Genomic DNA, 19827 nt, shown 5'->3' with positions numbered 1-19827 from the left:
CAACAGGCCAAGAGTGGAGAGCCATTGGAGGAGGACGGTGTAGTCACCTGTGTCAAAAGCTGCTGACAAGGTCAAGAAGGATGAGGAGAAAAAAGTTTACTTTTGTCACAATCACATATTGTATCATAAGAATAACTAAAATAAAAGGAATAAAGTGATAAATCCTGAACTGAGATGGAACAGTTAGGAGAGATGATTGAGAAGGTACATTTTGAGAAGTTTTCTTGAGATGGAGAGAAAGGCGAACAGGCAAAACAATTTAGGGAAGGAGTTCCACAGGGTGGAGTTGAGACAGTTGGTAGTTATGAAGTGCTAAGTGAAGGGGGAAGGTGTTCACAAGCCAAAGTTCAAGAACCAAGTACTAATGAAGGGAATAAGATCACCAAATTAAAATGAATGAGACCATAGAAGAGCTTGCACACAAGAATAAGGATTTTAAATGAAATATTTTGGCATGTGGATAAATGATTATTGGGCAATTGGGAGAAAACATTCTGTTGATAAAGAGCAGAGCTGTGATTGATATTCTGAGGTCAGTGGAACAGGGTGGTGGAAGAGATATTAGTAATAAGGAGGAGGTTAGAGAAGGTAGCCCTAAGAAGCAAGCAGGATGGAAGTTGGATTGAAGAGGTTTGGCAAGGAGTTATAGGGAAGATGAATATTAAGTTAGAGGTGACAACACATTAGAGGACTTTAGAGTCAAAAGGAAGATTAAAGATGGGATAATAGAGAGAATGGCTGATCAATAGTTGGCTTTATGAGGAGAAGGATGATGACAATAGCTTTGAAGGTGAGAGGGCGGTGCCAGATTAAAAGGAGCAATTACAATGCTGGCAATCATGAAGGTTAAGAGGAAGAAAATAATACCCTTAAATAACAAGGTCAAAAGTCAAATAGGATGTGTTCTAACGCTGTAACTCAAATGAGGGATTCTAATGATATCAGAAACTAATATAGCAGAAAGGTTATTTTGAATAGTTTAAAAGGTGGGCAAAACTCCAAGAGTTTCTGAGCCCATGTTACTCATTCTCAAATTTTTTACACCATATTTACCCGGATGGCTGTTCTAAAATAAATGTTGGGCTGTACATTGTGTAAGTTACCTCATAATTTGTGTTGACCTTTTTGTTATTGTACATGTTTATTTCAGTGGTCTGTTAGGAGCCTATATTGAAAGGGGATGGGGATGAGGAGAGGTAACAACAGTTATTGATTAAAATAAAACATTTCTACTATCAATGTCGAAATGCGAACATTTATCGAATTTTATCGAATGTGTTTCAGATGGTATTTTCTATATTAGGTATATTAGGTGCTAGATCCTAACTGTGAATGTCTATTTTTTCTGTTAATCTCAGTCTGTTGGAGTTATCCACAATTTTAGATGATTATGAGAAAAAAACTTTCCGTGTTTCGGTTGGTACTTTGAAAGTTCCTACAATTCCTGGTATATAATCAATAAATTTGCTGACAGCCTGTCCCTTTGTTCTGAGCCGCCTCCCTACGGGTGCTGCAAGATTGGGCAGGGCAATACCAGAACCCATTCTTCCAGGGATACAGGTTGTGACCTGCGTTTTAAGGATAGTCATCTCCTATTGCATGGTTAATTTACTGTCTCTTGAGAAGATTCTATCTCACAAAAGAATCTTTTCTCACCGAACCCAGCGTGACGTTGAGAATCGTGTGGTTTTTGTGGATTGCCCCAAATTTAGGTCTCTGAAAGGAGGCTCCGAGTGTATTTCCGGTGGCCTGGACGCGATGTGAGAGAGTAGATGAGCTGAAAACATCCTGTTACTGTCCAGTCGCATCCAGTGATCCTGCAGCCGGCATACCGAGTGCCCGAACGGGATGGCAACATTATAGACCGCCAGCATTCAACGCAATGGCTGTGGACGGTAAGTCAGGCACAAAGAAAGGATGCAGAGCTCGTTCTGTTTGTATTTTGCTTGCGAAAGGAACTGTAACATTGATATGTGAAGATAAGATAATAGCGGTGACAGACACAATGCCTCTCACCCTCCAACGTACTCATTATTGTGCCGATTTGATATTGATTTTTTGATGCACAGATCGTGTTCTGGCAATATTTGGAGACTGAAGTGTGCAGCTGTTTCCAGCTGTTCTGTTCCCGGTCTTGATTCATCAGGTCCTCTAACATAGTTTGAGTTTTAACATCAGCTATTAATAAATCCTGTAGTAAAGTGGCTATCCGGACAGGGTGACATAAATATTCTCATACTCTATCACCTTTTCTTCTGTTGTTTCCCGTAGCTCTAAAGCTTTCTACCTTAGGTCTCTTTAGCTTGTCACGTTTCTGTGTGGACTGTGAGTCGGTTGTGAATTATTGGAGCAAATGGCACATTAATACAATTGTTTAACATCAGGAGGTAGTTAATTGTAATCTCATCTACCTCTGTTTAAGGACCGACGTCGCCTTGTTCAGTCAATAAAATATATTGAGATCGGTCCTACATTTGATCATTCATATAGTTCCATTTGCTAATTTACTATGACTTGCGATGCTTAATTAAAATGTCTCGAATGAGTCGCAATTGTGTATCGAAATGTCTAACCAGGTTTGAATAAACTCAAATTAACTGTTATTGCAACCATTTATCATCATGAGAAAATTATCTTCCGCCACCTCCCCTGCCAGAAACCAAAAAGGAGGTAAATCTGAGGACCTTAAATGTAAAATGACCAGGGCATCAAACTGGTAGTGAGCCTAAAGAAATTTACTTGCTTGGTTCCTGGTTTCACTCTCTCCATCAAGGGAAGGGAAATGTTACGAATTACCCCGAGCCTCGTCTATTCTATCAAAACGTTTCAATGAGCTGAAATAATTGTAAGATTGAAGTTGCGCTCATTTTTAGCTGAACTTGCTGGCTTTTGAATTCTGTGGAAGCATGCAAGCCTCAAAATTGTTACATTGTTAATAGAAAAAAATCTTGGTTAGACATTGCTGTACATTAACCTTCGTTTTTCAGTATTAAGAACTTACAAATCAATTATTTTATTAGCTGGGATGGTTTAGAACTTTGACTATATTGAAAATCTCAAAGGATGGTTAGTTAATGGCAATGAGCTTTCATTATTCATCACACTGGATAATCTAGAATTTATAAATATGAACTTAAATTACTTTGCATATGTTTATTTATAGTAATTAGTTTAAGAAGATTTTCCCTTGTGTCTCACTATTTTCTTCAGATTATGTTTTAGATAACATATGAAAAGCTTGCACTCCCAGGTCTTGTGTATACTGATACTAAGGCCAAATTAAAAGATTGTCTTCTTGCTTCCTCGTTACTTTTTCGTGCTTGTAAGGTTGCTTTAGAATAATGGAGAAAAATTCTAGTTCACTGGCATAATCCTTAGAACATCTCTAGGCAAATAAACTGATTAATCCATAGAGAAAATCAGCCTACAAAATATCAGCTTGTTTATCCTTTCAATCTATTCCAAGGCATCAATGGTGGTTTAGTAAGCTTTGGATGAGAGAATGGATCAATAATGAATTCCACATGAAGTACAGATAACAGCTAACAATGTACTTAGGCTGTGTTACTAATCAGGGTATTGATATACTATTTCAAAAATAATTCAATTTTTAAAGTTTTTATTTTGAAAGAAAATGAATAGAGCAATGCAGAATTGAAATGAATTCTGGGAATATGATTTCCATAATCTGTCAGTGTCGATGACAAATGGATTAATGAATATTGTCCCTGTCAGTTGAAAAGGTAGAGTTGTTATTAAAGTTAACTTCCTAAATTGAAATTTTTGAAAATGTTTGCACTTATGATTTCTAAAAAAAAAATTCTGTATAAAGTTTAGCTTCACGTGTGGGATAGTCTGTTGCCATATTGAAGAATCTAATAAAGTCATTTGCCTTCTCAGTATTCATGGTTTAAGGCAGTAAATGAATCTAATGTAATAGATGGAATTGCCAGAGAAACATAATTGAACTTGCTGCATGGATGTCCTGAATTAGAAGGTGTGATTTGAATGTAAAGATGCAGGTTGGATTCCAATTGTTAATTGTTGAGTATGGCTGCTGCCAGGAGCCAGACCTGGAACAAATGCCTGTGAAATGAATTTTATTGAAAGGGATACGTGCTGCTTGCAAATACTGATACACAGCTGGAATATAAATGTAATCAGCTCAAGACTATAAGATGCAGTGCTTGGTGACCCAATCCATTTGCACTTCCCTAATTGCGCTGGTGGTTGGGTGGAGGTGGGTAGGTGGTAGTACGGCAAGTAGGGATGAGGGATGCATGTAAATTAAAGCATTTTGAAAAGTCAAACTACAACTCTGGTTTAACATATTAAGCAGTCATGTTTTAGTAAAATATATGTTTTGTTTTAATTATTTTAAAACAAAACAAACAGTGATGGTAAATTTACAATGTTTCTCTGTAAATACAAATGCTGAACTGAATATTTTAGCTGGTACTCCTTCATAGCAGCTCATCTTAAATGATGCTCAACAATTAAAATTAATAACATCACTCTCATGTCAATTTCTTAACAAAGACAAAATGCCTGTTGTTTTCATTTTGTGTATACTTGCACATCAATTGTCATAGTTTCCTTACAGACTAAAATATTTTACTCAGTTTTATATGTATAAAACTACACTGAAAGTGAGAACATAAAGTGGATGATTTGTGGGAGCTGTTCAATTATTTGCACTATTGAGTTAAAAGTAACAATAATCTTTAATGTTAAAGTTATTATCAATCTGCACCTATTAAAAATGAAATAATCACAATAAAGGAAAACTATTTATTGCTTTGTAGGTCCAATTTAACCCATGTGTATTATTGCTGGACAGATTGCTGATCTATATTCTGAAAACTATTGAACAATAATACAGAAAATGAAAATAAATCTCCCCATCATTTCCTTTTAAAATGTGATTTGAGTATCAAAGTTAGACTTGATACAATTATAACATTTGAATTATAGAACTCAAACTCATATTCCTAACTCAGAAATGTATATTCTTCACAAACCAGACTGCACATTTTCCATGGGAAGAAAGGAGGGAATTCATGCTTACTGACTAACATCAGTGTGCCTAGATAAAAGAAAGAATAAACAACGTATGAATACTAAAGAAAAACGATTATGTAAATTGACCAGAAGTAATGGAACTGGATAAGGAAGTAGAATTTGCTCAGCTTGATTGAACATAACCGCTGTAAAATAAAAAATCACTTGGTACGAGCAGGCCTCCAGTATATTTGAGAATGTGAACTGGCTAGTCTTTTAAATTTGCTTCCTAATAGTCTTCTCATGCGCATTTGTGGGAAGTTGTTTCAAAAATGTATTGTCAGACATGGTAAATTCCTGGGATAATGTGACCTGAGCATTCCCTCTCAATTCCATTTACACTACAGCTACTGGTCTCAGACTGTGGAATACAGTCAGGCAGTACCCTATTTATACTGTCTGTCTGCATGCCCAATTGTCCTGTCCAGAAGTTTGCTATATGTTAGAGAGCTCCTCTTCTAGCAACCAAATTTTAATGTTTAAATAATACAAATGGGAGGAGCACTCTTTCTAACATCAGCTAGTTGTCCAACAGTTCCTCCAAGGCAATTATAAATCAAATTTGACACTGCATTGGAGTTACACTCTATGATGTGTCCAGTTCAAGTCCTGAGATGTTTTCTCTCTATTTCCCACTCTCTCCCAGTAATTCTCACACTGTTTCTCATTGGAATCAGGACTGATACTGACTTTGTATTAATGTTGCAAATTTATTGTTTGTGTAAAGGAAACACTGCTTTTGCTATGTTAAACTTGTCAGTATTAATGTCACCTTAAATACGGACATGCCAGTTGCCCCTTACTAAATGCTAAACCCAGAGCCTTGCATGTTGGAAAACTATCTTAATGCAGATCTTGGATTGCTTGTTTAGCTTGCATTTAGTAGAATGCTGTACATTAAAAATAAATCTAATATCTTTCAAAGAGAATGGTAAGATGATGGGGTTGCCTCATTGCATGTCTATAAACACACAGGAATATAGTTTCCATGGTGACAATATCCTTTAAGGGTCCTTACCAAATAATAACAATGAAGAAGACAGTTCAATAATGAAGCAGAAATGCTTATAAATAATTGCCCCAAATGCAAAATATATGCTAACTACAAGTTTTAATAATTAAAATTTTAACTGTACACGCCTTTACATTGTATGAGCACTTTTAAATCGCTTCTTGGACTTCTCCCTGGTGTCACATTGGGTGGAACTTAATGTGCCCTTTGGGAGGGGGCTGGGAGGTGTGGGAGGGGGGTTGTATGGAGTTAGGGGGGGGGTGGTTGTGTATAATGGGGTGGGAAGGCTTGGGGTGAAGAGGCTATTGCATTCCCGACTCCCCCCTATTAGGGATGGGAAGTGTTAAATATGGCCTTCCCACCTGGAGGTCAATTGAGGGCTTTAAGGGGTCACTTATGGGCCTCACCCCACAGTTGCTGGTATTCAACCAGTGACTGGAGGGTGAGGAGTTCATGCCATGTTGGCAAGCTGCTGGGTATACCCTGGCAGGGGTGCCTCCAATCTGGTGAGGAGGTCCCTCCTGTTCATGCACAATCGGAGGGATACGCTGGTGGCAAGGGCTGGCCCTTGGGAAGATCCCCTCTGCCCTTTATACTGACACCCCAGCACCCCCCTCGCCATGGGCTGCCAAACTGATCTGATGAGCCCACTACACTTAACTCTGTTTCAGTGCTCCAGCAATGATCCTCCTCCTGAAGCCTACTGCAGTACCAGCAATAGCCACCATTCTCAATGGAGTGGCTGATGCTGAAGAGCTGCCAGCCTCTGATTGGCTGATAGCTCTCGGAGGCGGGATCCTTGACTTCAAAATCCCTGGAACTCTGCTGACAGGCAGCAGATTGCCTGATTGGGTTTTAATCTCATTGAGGCTCCCGGAAATGGCTGCAGCACAGTTGCCACCAGCTCTCCAGCCAATGGAAGGGCCCACTGCTGTAATCATTAAATTCTGAGCTTTGAATTTTTACCAAGCCCCTGACATTTCTGTGTTCAACTCAACATTATCGGTTGTAACCTTTCATACAAAAAAAGCCGAGTATTTTAGTTGATAAAAGGGAAGTACAGGTGTGGATCATTAAGCCTTAATAATAATTTTAAAAATTGGTATTGAGCTTTTAGAATTTTAGAAAGGTGCTAATAGGAAGGTGAATCTTTATTGTTCAAAATCATGAAAATATAATCATAATATTATTATAATTTATTGTAAAAGTAGGTTAATAGTAGGGTTTGTCTTTGTTTCTGTGTCTGTGTGTTTTAATTGAATTGCAGGCAGCTGATCTGGGTGCTTTGATGTATCAGAAGAGAAACTAGGTTTGAAATGCTAAATACGTAAACATAGCTGAAGTTTTAGAATGTGAGGTGTGAGGAACATTTGCATTTTCAGATAAACCAGAGTAGTGAATTTCAAAGAGATGGTAAGATGTTACACCTAGCCAACAGAGGCTAAGCCAAACAGTATGTTTATTTTTTCCCCCAAATTACTGATAATATGAGTACTATGAAAGATTTATATTATGAAAGAAGTAAAGTTGCAAAGATATATTGGAACAATGGGATTTACATTAAAAAGGGAGGGACATGTACAAAGCATCTGAGGTTATGGGTAAGAAGAAGGCATTCTAAGATGCAACAAGTGTGACAATCCTTCAGCCTCCAAGTACCAAGCTGCTGTCTCCAGGAACAGACGCTAAGAGAATTTATTTTAAATATCACTGTCCAGGGTATTGTGTGCTTTGCCTGGGTCTGTTGAAATCTATGGTGTGTTACTGCTGCCTTAACAGAGGTGTAACTGGGAACTAGATTAATGAGGGATTTAGTAATTATTATAGTAATAATTTGTAGACCTATGTGTGTGCTTAAAATCATTTATTTTATTAATAAATGTTTAATGTAGTTTTGTAAAAAAACTCTAAGACTCAGTGGTCTTATTACTGAATTCAAGGTACGCATCTCAAAATAAAAATACAAATTGCAGAACAGATGTGGCAGCTGTTTCAAGTTTCCCTCTGTACCATAACAAACAAATAGTTGGAAGCTTTCCTGTTAATAATTGGTTGTATTGAACTTATAAGGCTGAAATATTCCCCCTGTTGCGGGGGAGGTTGATGGGCGGGTGCGTACAGGCGCGCTTCTGATTGGTGCCCCCGATCGGAGGCGTGCCGCATTTTAAGTGGGTGTGCCTCAGCATGACGTCTGCACAGAAGCGCTATGCGCTCTCTGTGTGGGCAGGGATTGGAATCCCAAAAACGAAAGAGCGCACACATCTCTCTGAGGCTAAGTGCTGCTTCAGGGCGATTGGCTCTAAATGTGAAATAGACAAAGATAGAAAAATAAAATTTCCCTTACATGTCCCCTCATGTGACAGTGTGACAATGTCACATGAGTTGGAACATGTCCATAATTTTCACAAAACCTTTACTTAAATTTTTTAAAGCCTACATGAAACCTCATCCCGTCCGTGGATGAGGATTCATGTTTTTTCTAGTTCCCACCGGGACTCCTGGCCTGCCCGCCAACCTTAAGGTTGGCCATTGATAGGTGTGCAGCTGATTTTGCTGCGCTCCTGTCTTCCTGAAAATTTAAATCGGATGCAGTGACACCGGGAGTTCCCCCTGACATCAACGCGCGTTATTTTACGTGTCGGTGAGCAGGCCCTGCCCCCGCTCGCTGACTTGTAAAATTCTGCACATAGTTGTTTTCAGGGCACATAAAGCAAAATTGTTACTGCCCGTTAAACAAGATCATTATAGCAAACCAGTCAATAATCTCAAAATATTTCGGATAGGATGTCTGATACTTGCATGGTTTTATTTTGCCAAATGTATGTACATTTTCTAAATACATTCACAATTTTCCAAGTATCAAATAGGCTTTTAATAAATGGAATGTTAGAAAACAAAATTATATCTAACATATGAAATTGTTGAATTTTTGCAGCACAGAATTTTGTTCTACTCTTTCACGAGAAAACTATTTATGTCTGTCCAAAATATAAAGCTGCTCAATCCCTCAAATGATAGCTTTTTTATGTAGCTGATTAGACACAGGTTTTGAGTAGATTTTTTTGAGTAGTTAGGTTTGTATTTTTTTATTTTGTGTATTTCCTAATCCTAACTATATTGACTGCACAATATTTATATCCACTGAGCATAGAACTGCATACATAGAACTCCAAAACACAGAAAATCTAACAGCCTGCAGATGAGGATCTAATGAAACTATTTTGTTGTGTTTTCGTGGCATATTTGCCAATAGCTTAGGATATCTGGGCCTCAAAATTTGATACCATTATACCTGCTTTTCATGGCAGACAGGAAATGTATGTTTGTTACAAAGATTGCTGACTGCCACACTGGTAGAGGCACAAATTTGGTGCCCAGGGCCTGAGCTTGAAAAAGTCCTTTTGCATATTCAACTAGGGGACCTAACAACTGTTTGAAACTGTCCCTGTAATATTGGTTCAGCCCAGCCAACACTGGGTCTGGCTGCCTAACAGCCAGTTCTTAAATGGATTGGTGCAGGCCACCAACAAAAAGGTAATTTTGTTAAAAATGCTTACCTGAATGGGGAGCCGTCCCTGATTGGCACCACTACCCTCCCTTACCCTGGCCATTGCTTGCTTCATCCCTGACTCACAGTCTCCTAACTTCAGCCTTTGCTCCCTCTCTCCTGGTCATTCCCTACCCTCCACCTTTCCCTGTCGCTCCTCTCCCAGTTTCCCCTCTCTTGGTCACCGTTAAGGATTTATCTGAGGGCAACTTTTGCAACACAGCGGCCCGACCTCTGAGGCCTCTTCTCTGGCGAGCTGCAGGAAATGCCACTTAGATGTCTGCACCTCATAACTGATTAAAATAAGGCTCGATATTAGGTGCACCTCAGGTCCATCCATTCAGGCACAAGGATCATTGCTTGTGTCCCCTAGCCCTGTGTGAATGTTTTTGAGTATAAAAGAATATTCATCATCCCAGAATGCTTGACAGCTCCACTTAATGATGTTTGTCAACTATTATGTGAATACCAAAGTGAATTGCTGTCGTTTTACAGCAACTGCTGCAGTGTTGTCAAGAATGATTGCAGGTATTGGGTTCCTGTAGCAACCAATGAAAAAGTATGAAGTACACACTTCAACCAACACGCCATTAACTTTGAGATAAAAACAAAAAAACTGCGGATGCTGGAAATCCAAAACAAAAACAGAATTACCTGGAAAAACTCAGCAGGTCTGGCAGCATCGGCGGAGAAGAAAAGAGTTGACGTTTCGAGTCCTCATGACCCTTCGACAGAACTTGAGTTTGAGTCCAAGAAAGAGTTGAAATATAAGCTGGTTTAAGGTGTGTGTGTGGGGGGGCGGAGAGATAGAGAGAGAGAGAGGTGGTGGGGGGGGGGGGTGTGGTTGTAAGGACAAACAAGCAGTGATAGAAGCAGATCATCAAAAGATGTCAACGACAATAGTACAATAGAACACATAGGTGTTAAAGTTAAAGTTGGTGATATTATCTAAACGAATGTGCTAATTAAGAATGGATGGTAGGGCACTCAAGGTATAGCTCTAGTGGGGGTTTTTTTTATATAATGGAAATAGGTGGGAAAAGGAAAATCTTTATAACTTATTGGAAAAAAAAGGAAGGGGGAAACAGAAAGGGGGTGGGGATGGGGGAGGGAGCTCACGACCTAAAGTTGTTGAATTCAAATTCCGGACTGAATATTGAATTCAACAACTTTAGGTCGTGAGCTCCCTCCCCCATCCCCACCCCCTTTCTGTTTCCCCCTTCCTTTTTTTTCCAATAAATTATAAAGATTTTCCTTTTCCCACCTATTTCCATTATATAAAAAAACCCCCCACTAGAGCTATACCTTGAGTGCCCTACCATCCATTCTTAATTAGCACATTCGTTTAGATAATATCACCAACTTTAACACCTATGTGTTCTATTGTACTATTGTCGTTGACATCTTTTGATGATCTGCTTCTATCACTGCTTGTTTGTCCCTACAACCACACCCCCCCCACCACCTCTCTCTCTCTCTATCTCTCCGCCCCCCACACACATACCTTAAACCAGCTTATATTTCAACTCTTTCTTAGACTCGAACTCAAGTTCTGTCGAAGGGTCATGAGGACTCGAAACGTCAACTCTTTTCTTCTTCGCCGATGCTGCCAGACCTGCTGAGTTTTTCCAGGTAATTCTGTTTTTGTTATGCCATTAACTTTGTTGAAGGTAGCTATCTGCTGTTATATTAATGTCTCCAATTGATGAACTGCTGGTAAATGTTTGAGTGTAAGAGTATCAAGAGAATAAAATACCAAGAAGTTGATTGAGAGTTGGTGTAATGATTTTAAAAATTACTTTCTGAATCCTGAATAAAAATTATCATGTGGAAAATTACGCAAAGCACCAATGTGCCCAGATCACAACAGATAACCGTGCTAAATATTAATCTAATCCTATTTGAAGCAGATAATTGGTTGAATTTTTGTCAGTAAAAAGTATAATAGTCTATACAAAAAAATCAGCTGAATACAGGACAATGCAATGGTACGTTTGGTTACTGATTTCTCAGTTGGTATAATTTTGCCTCCTATTTCTGTGGCATATAAGTTCAGGGACTTGAATATAATGCTGTAATTTAGGGGTTTTTGGTTTGACTATCACCCAGGGCAGAATCTTCTGCTCTTGCTATTGGCAAGCTTGGAGGCAGGAAGGGTATTTAATTAGGTAGGATGGTCATGCACCTGTACCCTGCCACCTTCTACCTCTGCCAGAATTAAGTTATGGGTGGGAAGGCCCATGGTTGACTATCCCACCCTGCTGCCAATTGAGGCCTTTAAGTGGCTAATTAGTTAGCACTTAAGGACCTCATCCCACTGCCTCTAGAATTGACTCAGCTGCAGACAGGCTTATTAGCTTGGCCTAAATAGCCAAGTGGTTATGGTACTGGGTTTATAACCCTGAGATCAAGAGTTCAAATCTCACAATGGCAAACTATGAAACAATGTAACTTCATCTGAAACAGATGGAAACGGGTTTGTACTCGAAAGAGTTACAGATGCTGCCAGACCTGCAGGAGTTAGGAGGCTGGTAAAAAGACCTGGGCTTGTAACCCCAAGATCAAGAGTTCAAATCTCACAATGGCAAACTCTGAAACAGATGGAAACGGGTTTGTACTCGAAAGAGTTACAATATCAGGGCTTGGCCTAAATAGCCAAGTGGTTATGGTACTGGGTTTGTAACCCCAAGATCAAGAGTTCAAATCTCACAATGACAAACTATGAAACAATGTAACTTCATCTGAAACAGATGGAAACGGGTTTGTACTCGAAAGAGTTACAGGCTAGTCAGTTTACCTTTCTATGACCCCTTTAATCACATTTTGATTTAAAGTTTGTAAGTTTCCTTTAAACTTTGTTCTTGGTTTTACAGCTGACCTGAATTAGGGGCTGTGCCTGATTTATCCCAATTTTGTTGATTTGGTTTTCATTTAAAAGATTATCAAGAGTTCAAATCTCACAATGGCAAACTATGTAACTTCATCTGAAACAGATAGAAATGGGTTTGTACTCAAAAGAGTTGGGCGCGACGTGCGTCTGTAAGTGTCCAGGTCGCAGCCGATGCCATCCAAGACCTGAGAACGGTCGTGCTCGGACCCGAAGTTATTTTGGGTCTTGAGGTGGCCCAGGTGCGCGGTGGTCTTCCGTCTGAGCGTTCCCCTGTTCGGACGGAATTCCACATTGGCCCCAAGCCCCGAACCCTCCCTCGGGTGCTGGTGCCCCGCAATATGAGCCGCCTTGGGGACATGCCCTCTGTGCCTTTTGGCACGGCAAAGAGGGGCTTTTTGTACGGACTGCTGCTGCACACCTTCCATTTTCTCGCCCTTGTCCGTCGACCGGACACGCCCTGGCGTGCCTTGTTGCCGTCTGGCGGCGGAGGCCCCCGATGGGAGGCCCTCTACGGAGGTGTCCTCCCCCTTTCTATCGGGGACCTGGGTTGGAGGGTGTTGCATGCAGCAATCCCTTATAATAAGAGGATGCATTGGTTCACGGACTCTCAGGACACATGCCCTTTTTGCGGTCTTGTGGAATCCGTGGACCATGTATACATAGGGTGTTGTAGGCTGCACTCCCTTTTTAGTTATTTGAAAAACATTTTATTGATGTTTTGTTTGCACTTCAGCCCCACGCTCCTGATCTATGGGCACCCGGTGCGGAAGGGGGTCGGGAAGGAGGAGGACCTCCTCGTGAAACTGCTCCTGGGCCTGGCCAAGTTGGCCATTAACAGGTCCAGGCAGCGGGCGATCGACGGGGGAGTCCCGCCCGATTGTTTGTCCCTCTTCTGCGGCTACGTTCGCTGCCGGATGTCCCTGGAGAAGGAGCACGCGGTGTCTGCTGGCACTCTCGAGGCCTTCCGTGCTCGGTGGGCACCGCGGGGACTGGGGTGTTTTGTTGACCCCTTTAATCACATTTTGATTTAAAGTTTGTAAGTTTCCTTTAAACTTTGTTCTTGGTTTTACAGCTGACCTGAATTAGGGGCTGTGCCTGATTTATCCCAATTTTGTTGATTTGGTTTTCATTTAAAAGATTATCAAGAGTTCAAATCTCACAATGGCAAACTATGTAACTTCATCTGAAACAGATAGAAATGGGTTTGTACTCAAAAGAGTTAGGGCTTGGCCTAAATAGCCAAGTGGTTATGGTACTGGGTTTATAACCCTGAGATCAAGAGTTCAAATCTCACAATGGTAAACTATGAAACAATGTAACTTCATCTGAAACAGATGGAAACAGGTTTGTACTTGAAAGAGTTACAGATGCTGCCAGACCTGCAGGAGTTAGGAGGCTGGTAAAAAGACTTGGCTGCAGGCAGGCTTATCACCAGGCAGCATGCATGGCAGCTAAAACCGTATGGCCGGCTTGTCATTTCCTGGGGAGGGGGAATCCCCCAATTCAAGGCACTCAGTGCCTGAATGAAGGATTCAGCAATGGGACGGGGGCCAGCTGAGAGCCATCCTCCTGCCCTTACTGCCAAAATCTCTGCACGCCAGTCCCATGACCCCCACCCTGTGAAATGCCCCTCCTCTGCCTACATTACTTACCTGTGTACTGAATCGCTCCAAAATCCTTGGACTCCTGTGTCTGTCCTTCTGGCAGCAGCCACAGCTTCCAATTGGGGCTGCTGAGCACGAGAGCTACTGGCCTTTGATTGGCTGGAAGTTCTCGATAGGCAAGCCTTCTTCCCCTAGGATCTTGATTCCAGGGGAAGGCCTGCTGCTGGCCTCGTCACTGCCTGATTGACATGTGGTTTGAACGGCCTTCCTGAAAATAGGCGGGTCTCTCACCAGCTCTGCAGCCAGCAAGCAAGACCCCCACCTGACGCTTCAACAAGATTCTGCCCTCAGACTCAACCATCCTCTGCTAATGGGTTTATTGGATTGAGTGTCCCTTGGTGAAGGAGTGATGCTTATGGGTGAGTAGGGAAAAATCAGCTCGGGGTCGGGGGTGGATACGGTTGCTATTCTACTGAAGTAACAGAGGATATTTTTTAAAAGGTGCATTAATTTTGTTTATCTGTTCAAAAGTAAAAGTGAATTGGCTATATGCAAACATTTTGTTTGGTTTGACTTCTATCTGTTTAATCCTACAAGAAGATGCTAATAGTAATAATAGAAGCATTTATTGTATAAGAAACAAATATACATTGCTTATGATTCTAGTGATAATGTTATTACTGCTTTGTCCATAAAAATGATTATTGGCTGCCATCATAATGTACATTGGTTCTTTGCATCATTCCCACATGATAATTTCTGCCGGGGATTCAGAAAGTAATTTTTAAAATCATTCCATCATTTCTCAGTTAACTTATTGGTATTATGTCCTTTTAATACTCTTATGCTTAAGCATTATGGCAGTGTAGTAGAGATGTATTGATTCAATAGTTCTCGACAGATCTCTTGTCATCTGACAATGATTGTACAGCAACTAATTGATCTGTACTAGAATTTGCTCTGTCCAAAACCTTAGCCAGCCTTCACAAGTTCAATATTTTTCTCTGGCTCATTTTAACATTGATAATATGTATTTTGGAGCATAACCTTTTAGCTATCTAATGATAAAGCTAATGGAAAATAAAATCAGAAGACAGGGCTTATGGGACCTTATGCTCCAATCTGATGCTAAATTGCTTGTTGTCAAAAATCAATTAAACTCATTACTCAGCAGAGTCAGGATTACACTTTTACTTGACTTTTTTATGAATAGGCAATCTTCTGTCTTATAAGTACCAAACCTTTGTCATTAATAGTTTCAGAAATCATTTACTGTATATATTCAATGTAACTTGCTTTTAAATCCTTAAGCATTGTAAGTAATGTAATCTAGGCTCTCAGCATTTTTGCTTCTGAAAGAATTTGAAAATAAAATCACACCAATGTATAAATTCCATTTATGATTTCAACAACTTGAATAGCTTTTCTTGAGGTCATCCATAACCTTTCTAGATAATTGACCTGTCTTAATTTTCAGAAAACATTTCAATAATTTAATATCGTACACGTTTATATTTTGCTCCCTCTGCGATTTTCTTCTTTCCTCTCCTGAATGCTACAGCTGCACGGATTCTGTCTCCGTCAGTACTTCACACAAGTGACCATTTTTCAAGTGTGAGCGTAGATGATGTGTCAGTATTAGCTGAGCTTAGTCTTCTCCTCACATGATATTGATACATGTTCATTTCAGGAATTATTGGATACTATTTTTCAATCTCTAGCCCAGAGCATTGAGGCCAAATGCAGTGCATAAATGGCTGAATGCTATATCAGGTGGTGTTGTAGTTTCATTTCAGTAGTTGAGTTTGAAATATCCTGTTGTTTAACTGTCGGTTGTGAATAAATTTATTCCTTCTGTGAAAACGAATGTAATAAAATATGGCCAAAACGCCTCCTCATTGTTTCATCCATTCCCTTTTTCTTCAATTTTCAGCGGCTTCCCATTTCAGCTTTTGCCGAAATGCCCTGGATCAAAGTGTGCCAACAGATGATTTAAACTGCAGGTTGCAAGATGATGCTGAGAATCTTGCCTGGAATGAGGGGAGAAGTCAACGGACAGCTGGGGGCAGAAACATAAAGCTGTTACAACAACCAGGAACAGAGCATTTTCAGGTAGTTGGAAGGATTTGCACGTTCGTATTGTTTCTTGTTTAACATATAAGATTGTCCAATACATAATTTGCAGTCTGGTACCCAATGGTCTACTAAGATACAGTTTTGATTTTTAAATTTTGTTTGATACACAAGATTAATATATAGGTTTAACAAAATACCTCAGAAATTAATCTTATAAGCAGAAGGACCTGTCATTTTATAATGCTGGCAGGTTTGGTCTGGGCCTATTAGTATTCCTCCTAACCAGGATTTAAAAATGTATAAGGCCAATTTTAACTCCCCCATCTATTATAAACAGGGCAGTAGTGACACGGAAATGTGTCGGGTCACTTAGCTCATTTACAATGGTGCTCTGGCCAGTATAGTTTGGATAGGGTGCCATGGTGATTGACTAGAGCGGCGGCCTGTTTTAGCCAGAAGCCACGTTTAATGTGCAAATAGGAGGTCCTAAGGCATACATAGAGCTCCAGTTTCAAAATAGAAATAGGTGGTGTGTATGTCATGCATGCTTCGCCCATTCATACCAGACAGTGAGTTGCTCAAAAACAGTACTCTCTTCTTTCTCTTTCTCGTATAAGCTTTCTGTTTTTTAATTTGTTTTTGGAACATGAGTATTGCTAGCAAGGCCAGTATTTATTGCCCATACCTAATTGCTCTTGAGGAGGTGCTGATGAACCACCTTTTTGAAACACTGCAGTCCATATGGTGTAGGTACACACACAGTGCTGTTAGGAATGGAGTTCCAGGATTTTGAACCAGCAACGGTGAAGGAACTGTGATATAGTTCAAACAGGATGGTGTGTGATTTGGAGAGGATCTTGCAGGTGGTGGTTTTTCCATGCATCTGCTGCCCTTACTCTTCTAGTTGGATCCTTGGCAAGTTGCAATAGTGCATCTTGTAGATGGTACACACTGCAGCCACTTTGCACTAGTGGTGGAGGGAGTGAACCTTAAGATGGTGAATGGGATGCTGATCAAGCAACTGCTTTGTCTTGGATGGAGTTGAACTTCTTTGGTTTTATTGGAGCTGCCCTTATCCAGGCAAGTGGAGAGTATTACATTTCACTTTTGACTTGTGCCTTGCAGATGGCAGACAGGCTTAGGGATACAGAAGGTAAGTTACTTGCTGCAGAATTCCTAGCATCTGATCTGCTTTTATAGCCACGTAATTTATATGGCTGGTCCAGTTAAGTTTCTGGTCAATGGCAACCTCCAAGATGTTGATGGTGGGTAATTAATGATGTCAATTCCATTAAATGTGAAGGGGAGATTGTTAGATTCTCTCTTGCTAGAGATGGTCATTGCCTGACACTTGTGTGGCATGAACATTACTTGCCACTTATCAACCCAAGCCTGAATATTGCCCAGGTCTTGCTGCATGCAGGCATGGTCTGCTTCAGTATCTCAGAAATTGCGAATTGTGCTGAACATTGTGCAATTATCAGCAAACATCCCCACTTCTGACATTACACTGGAGGGAAAGTCTTGATGAAACAGCTGAACATGTTTGGACCTAGGATGCAACCCTGAGGAACTCTTGCTGTGATGTCCTGGGGCTGATTATGATAGGCCACGAACAACCACAGCCATCTTCTTTTGTGCTAGGCATGACTCTAACCACTGGAGAGTTTTCCTCCAGATTCCCATTGACTTCAGTTTTGCTAGAGCTGCTTGATGCCACACTCGGTCAAATGCTGCATTGGTGTCAAGGGCAGTCACTGTCACCTCCCCTCTGGAGTTCAGCCCTTTTGTCCATGTTTGAACCACAGCTGTAATGAGATCAGAATTTGAGCCGTCCTGGCAGAAAGCAAACTCAGCACCAGAGAACAGATTGTTGCGGAGTAAGTGCCGCTTGATAACACCTTCCATTATTTTGCTGATGATTGAGAATAGACTGATGGGTCAGTAATTGTCAGGACTGTATTTGTCCTGCGTTTTTTTGGATAGGACGTACTCGGGCAATTTTCCACATTTTTCGTTAGACGCTGGTATTGCAGCTGTCCTGGAACAGCTTGACTTAAGTCGTGGCTAATTCTGGAGTGCTACAGCTGGGATGTTATCAGTACCCAAACCTTTGCTGTATCCAGTGACTGCAGCTGTTTTTTGATATCATGCGAAGTGAATCAAATTGGCTGAGGACTGGCTTCTATTATGGTTGGGCCTCTCAGGAGGAGGCCAAGATGGATCATCCATTCTGATTGAAGATGGTTTTAAAAGCTTTTTTTTTTATCCTATCTTTTATTCTATACATTTCTTCCTTTCCCAATTTAGCTCTCTCACTGTGTATTTCTTCTCTCTCACTATCTTCTCTCACTATCTTGGTCTGTATTGTTTTTGTCCTTAACTTGTTTCATTTTGTTTATTTCCTTTTTGCTCCACATCTGTCATTTACGGTCTCACTCTTTCATCATACAGATTTTTATTACAAATCTAAAACATAGCCAACTCCACCAAATTGATTAATCACACTATTTCTTTGACCCTATAATCCCATTTTTGATTAAATCCCATGTTGACTAAATCCCAGATATTGTGGATGTGGGCTGCGATTGGCTCTATTTCTATGTTAGTTAATGAATATTAGTTGTGCAAATGCTTACAAAACTTATACCGTGGGCAACATGAAAGTGTTTTAATTGGACTCAAGAGGGCAATGTATTGCCTGGCTATATTGGAGACAAACAAGAAGATATCACTGAACTTGGAATACTTTTATGCTCCTCTTGGCTGAACATAGTCTGTAAACATCTGAGTATAGAAGCAGCTTTAGAGTTGGAACTGGACTGCCATAAACAGATCTTTGAAGGCCTACATTAAACACTGATGCAAAGCAATTAAGACTGGGAAATACAGCACACTTTTCCTCCCCTATTCTTGCATACTAGTATCTGCTGTCATGATCACAATTAGCTAATTCAGCATAGGTTGCCGATTAAATCTGGGATCCTCCTGATCTATATAAATCAGCTAGTCACCGAATCTTGATGTTCCACTTTTTAATCTTCTAAAGGCAATTGAAGATTAGCTATTTTTCTCTTATTTCTTAAATGTTTCACCAATAAGCCATTCACTTTTGTAGATGTTGTTTTTCTCAAATGGAGCCAAATGGGCTTTTGAGATGCAAGAAATAGTCCATTAAGTTGAGTCTTTTTGTTTTTCTGGCTCTTTACTGCATGCCAGATGTATCAAGTTACAGTATAATGAATTTGCATAATTGCAGGATTTCTTTGAGAGCACTGAATTTATGTCAAAAGACTGTATTCATTCTTCTATCCTAAACCACAATATTCATGTTGTTACAATGGTGCAAAAGGCCATTCCTTTTGCTCTGTGAAAAATACAATGAGCTTTTATTCTCAACAATAAATTGATAGAAATAATTTTAGATATGAACATGTGATGTGTTGATACATGCCAACTGGCGATTAGGGCAAATATTTGAGTGTAGAACTCAACTGTTAAAATTTTTAGCTAATTTATATAGTCTTCAAAGTATGAATAAAGATAAAATGAACATAAAGAGCTTGCTTTTATGTGGCGTTTTATCATTTCTCCATCCCAGATATTGCAGGTATGGTCTGTGATTGGCTCTATTTCT

The 19827-nt window shown here is 40.1% G+C and overlaps 1 protein-coding gene across 1 annotated transcript in view; it reads left to right on the top strand.

Annotated features, from left to right (window-relative positions):
• The first annotated feature begins 1766 nt into the window (after positions 1-1766).
• samd10b (sterile alpha motif domain containing 10b) overlaps positions 1767-19827 on the top strand; it is a 123596-nt gene continuing 105535 nt past the window's right edge. The window contains exons 1-2 of the mRNA XM_041205399.1: positions 1767-1895; positions 16048-16226. Of these exons, the coding sequence (XP_041061333.1) occupies positions 1883-1895; positions 16048-16226 (192 nt within the window). The 5' untranslated portion in view covers positions 1767-1882. The remainder of the gene's footprint in view (positions 1896-16047; positions 16227-19827) is intronic.

Source organism: Carcharodon carcharias, chromosome 14 (genome assembly GCF_017639515.1).
Source record: "Carcharodon carcharias isolate sCarCar2 chromosome 14, sCarCar2.pri, whole genome shotgun sequence".
Lineage (NCBI taxonomy): Eukaryota > Metazoa > Chordata > Chondrichthyes > Lamniformes > Lamnidae > Carcharodon > Carcharodon carcharias.
Note: the sequence above shows the minus strand (reverse complement) of the source record. Positions and strands in the feature narration are given on the sequence as shown.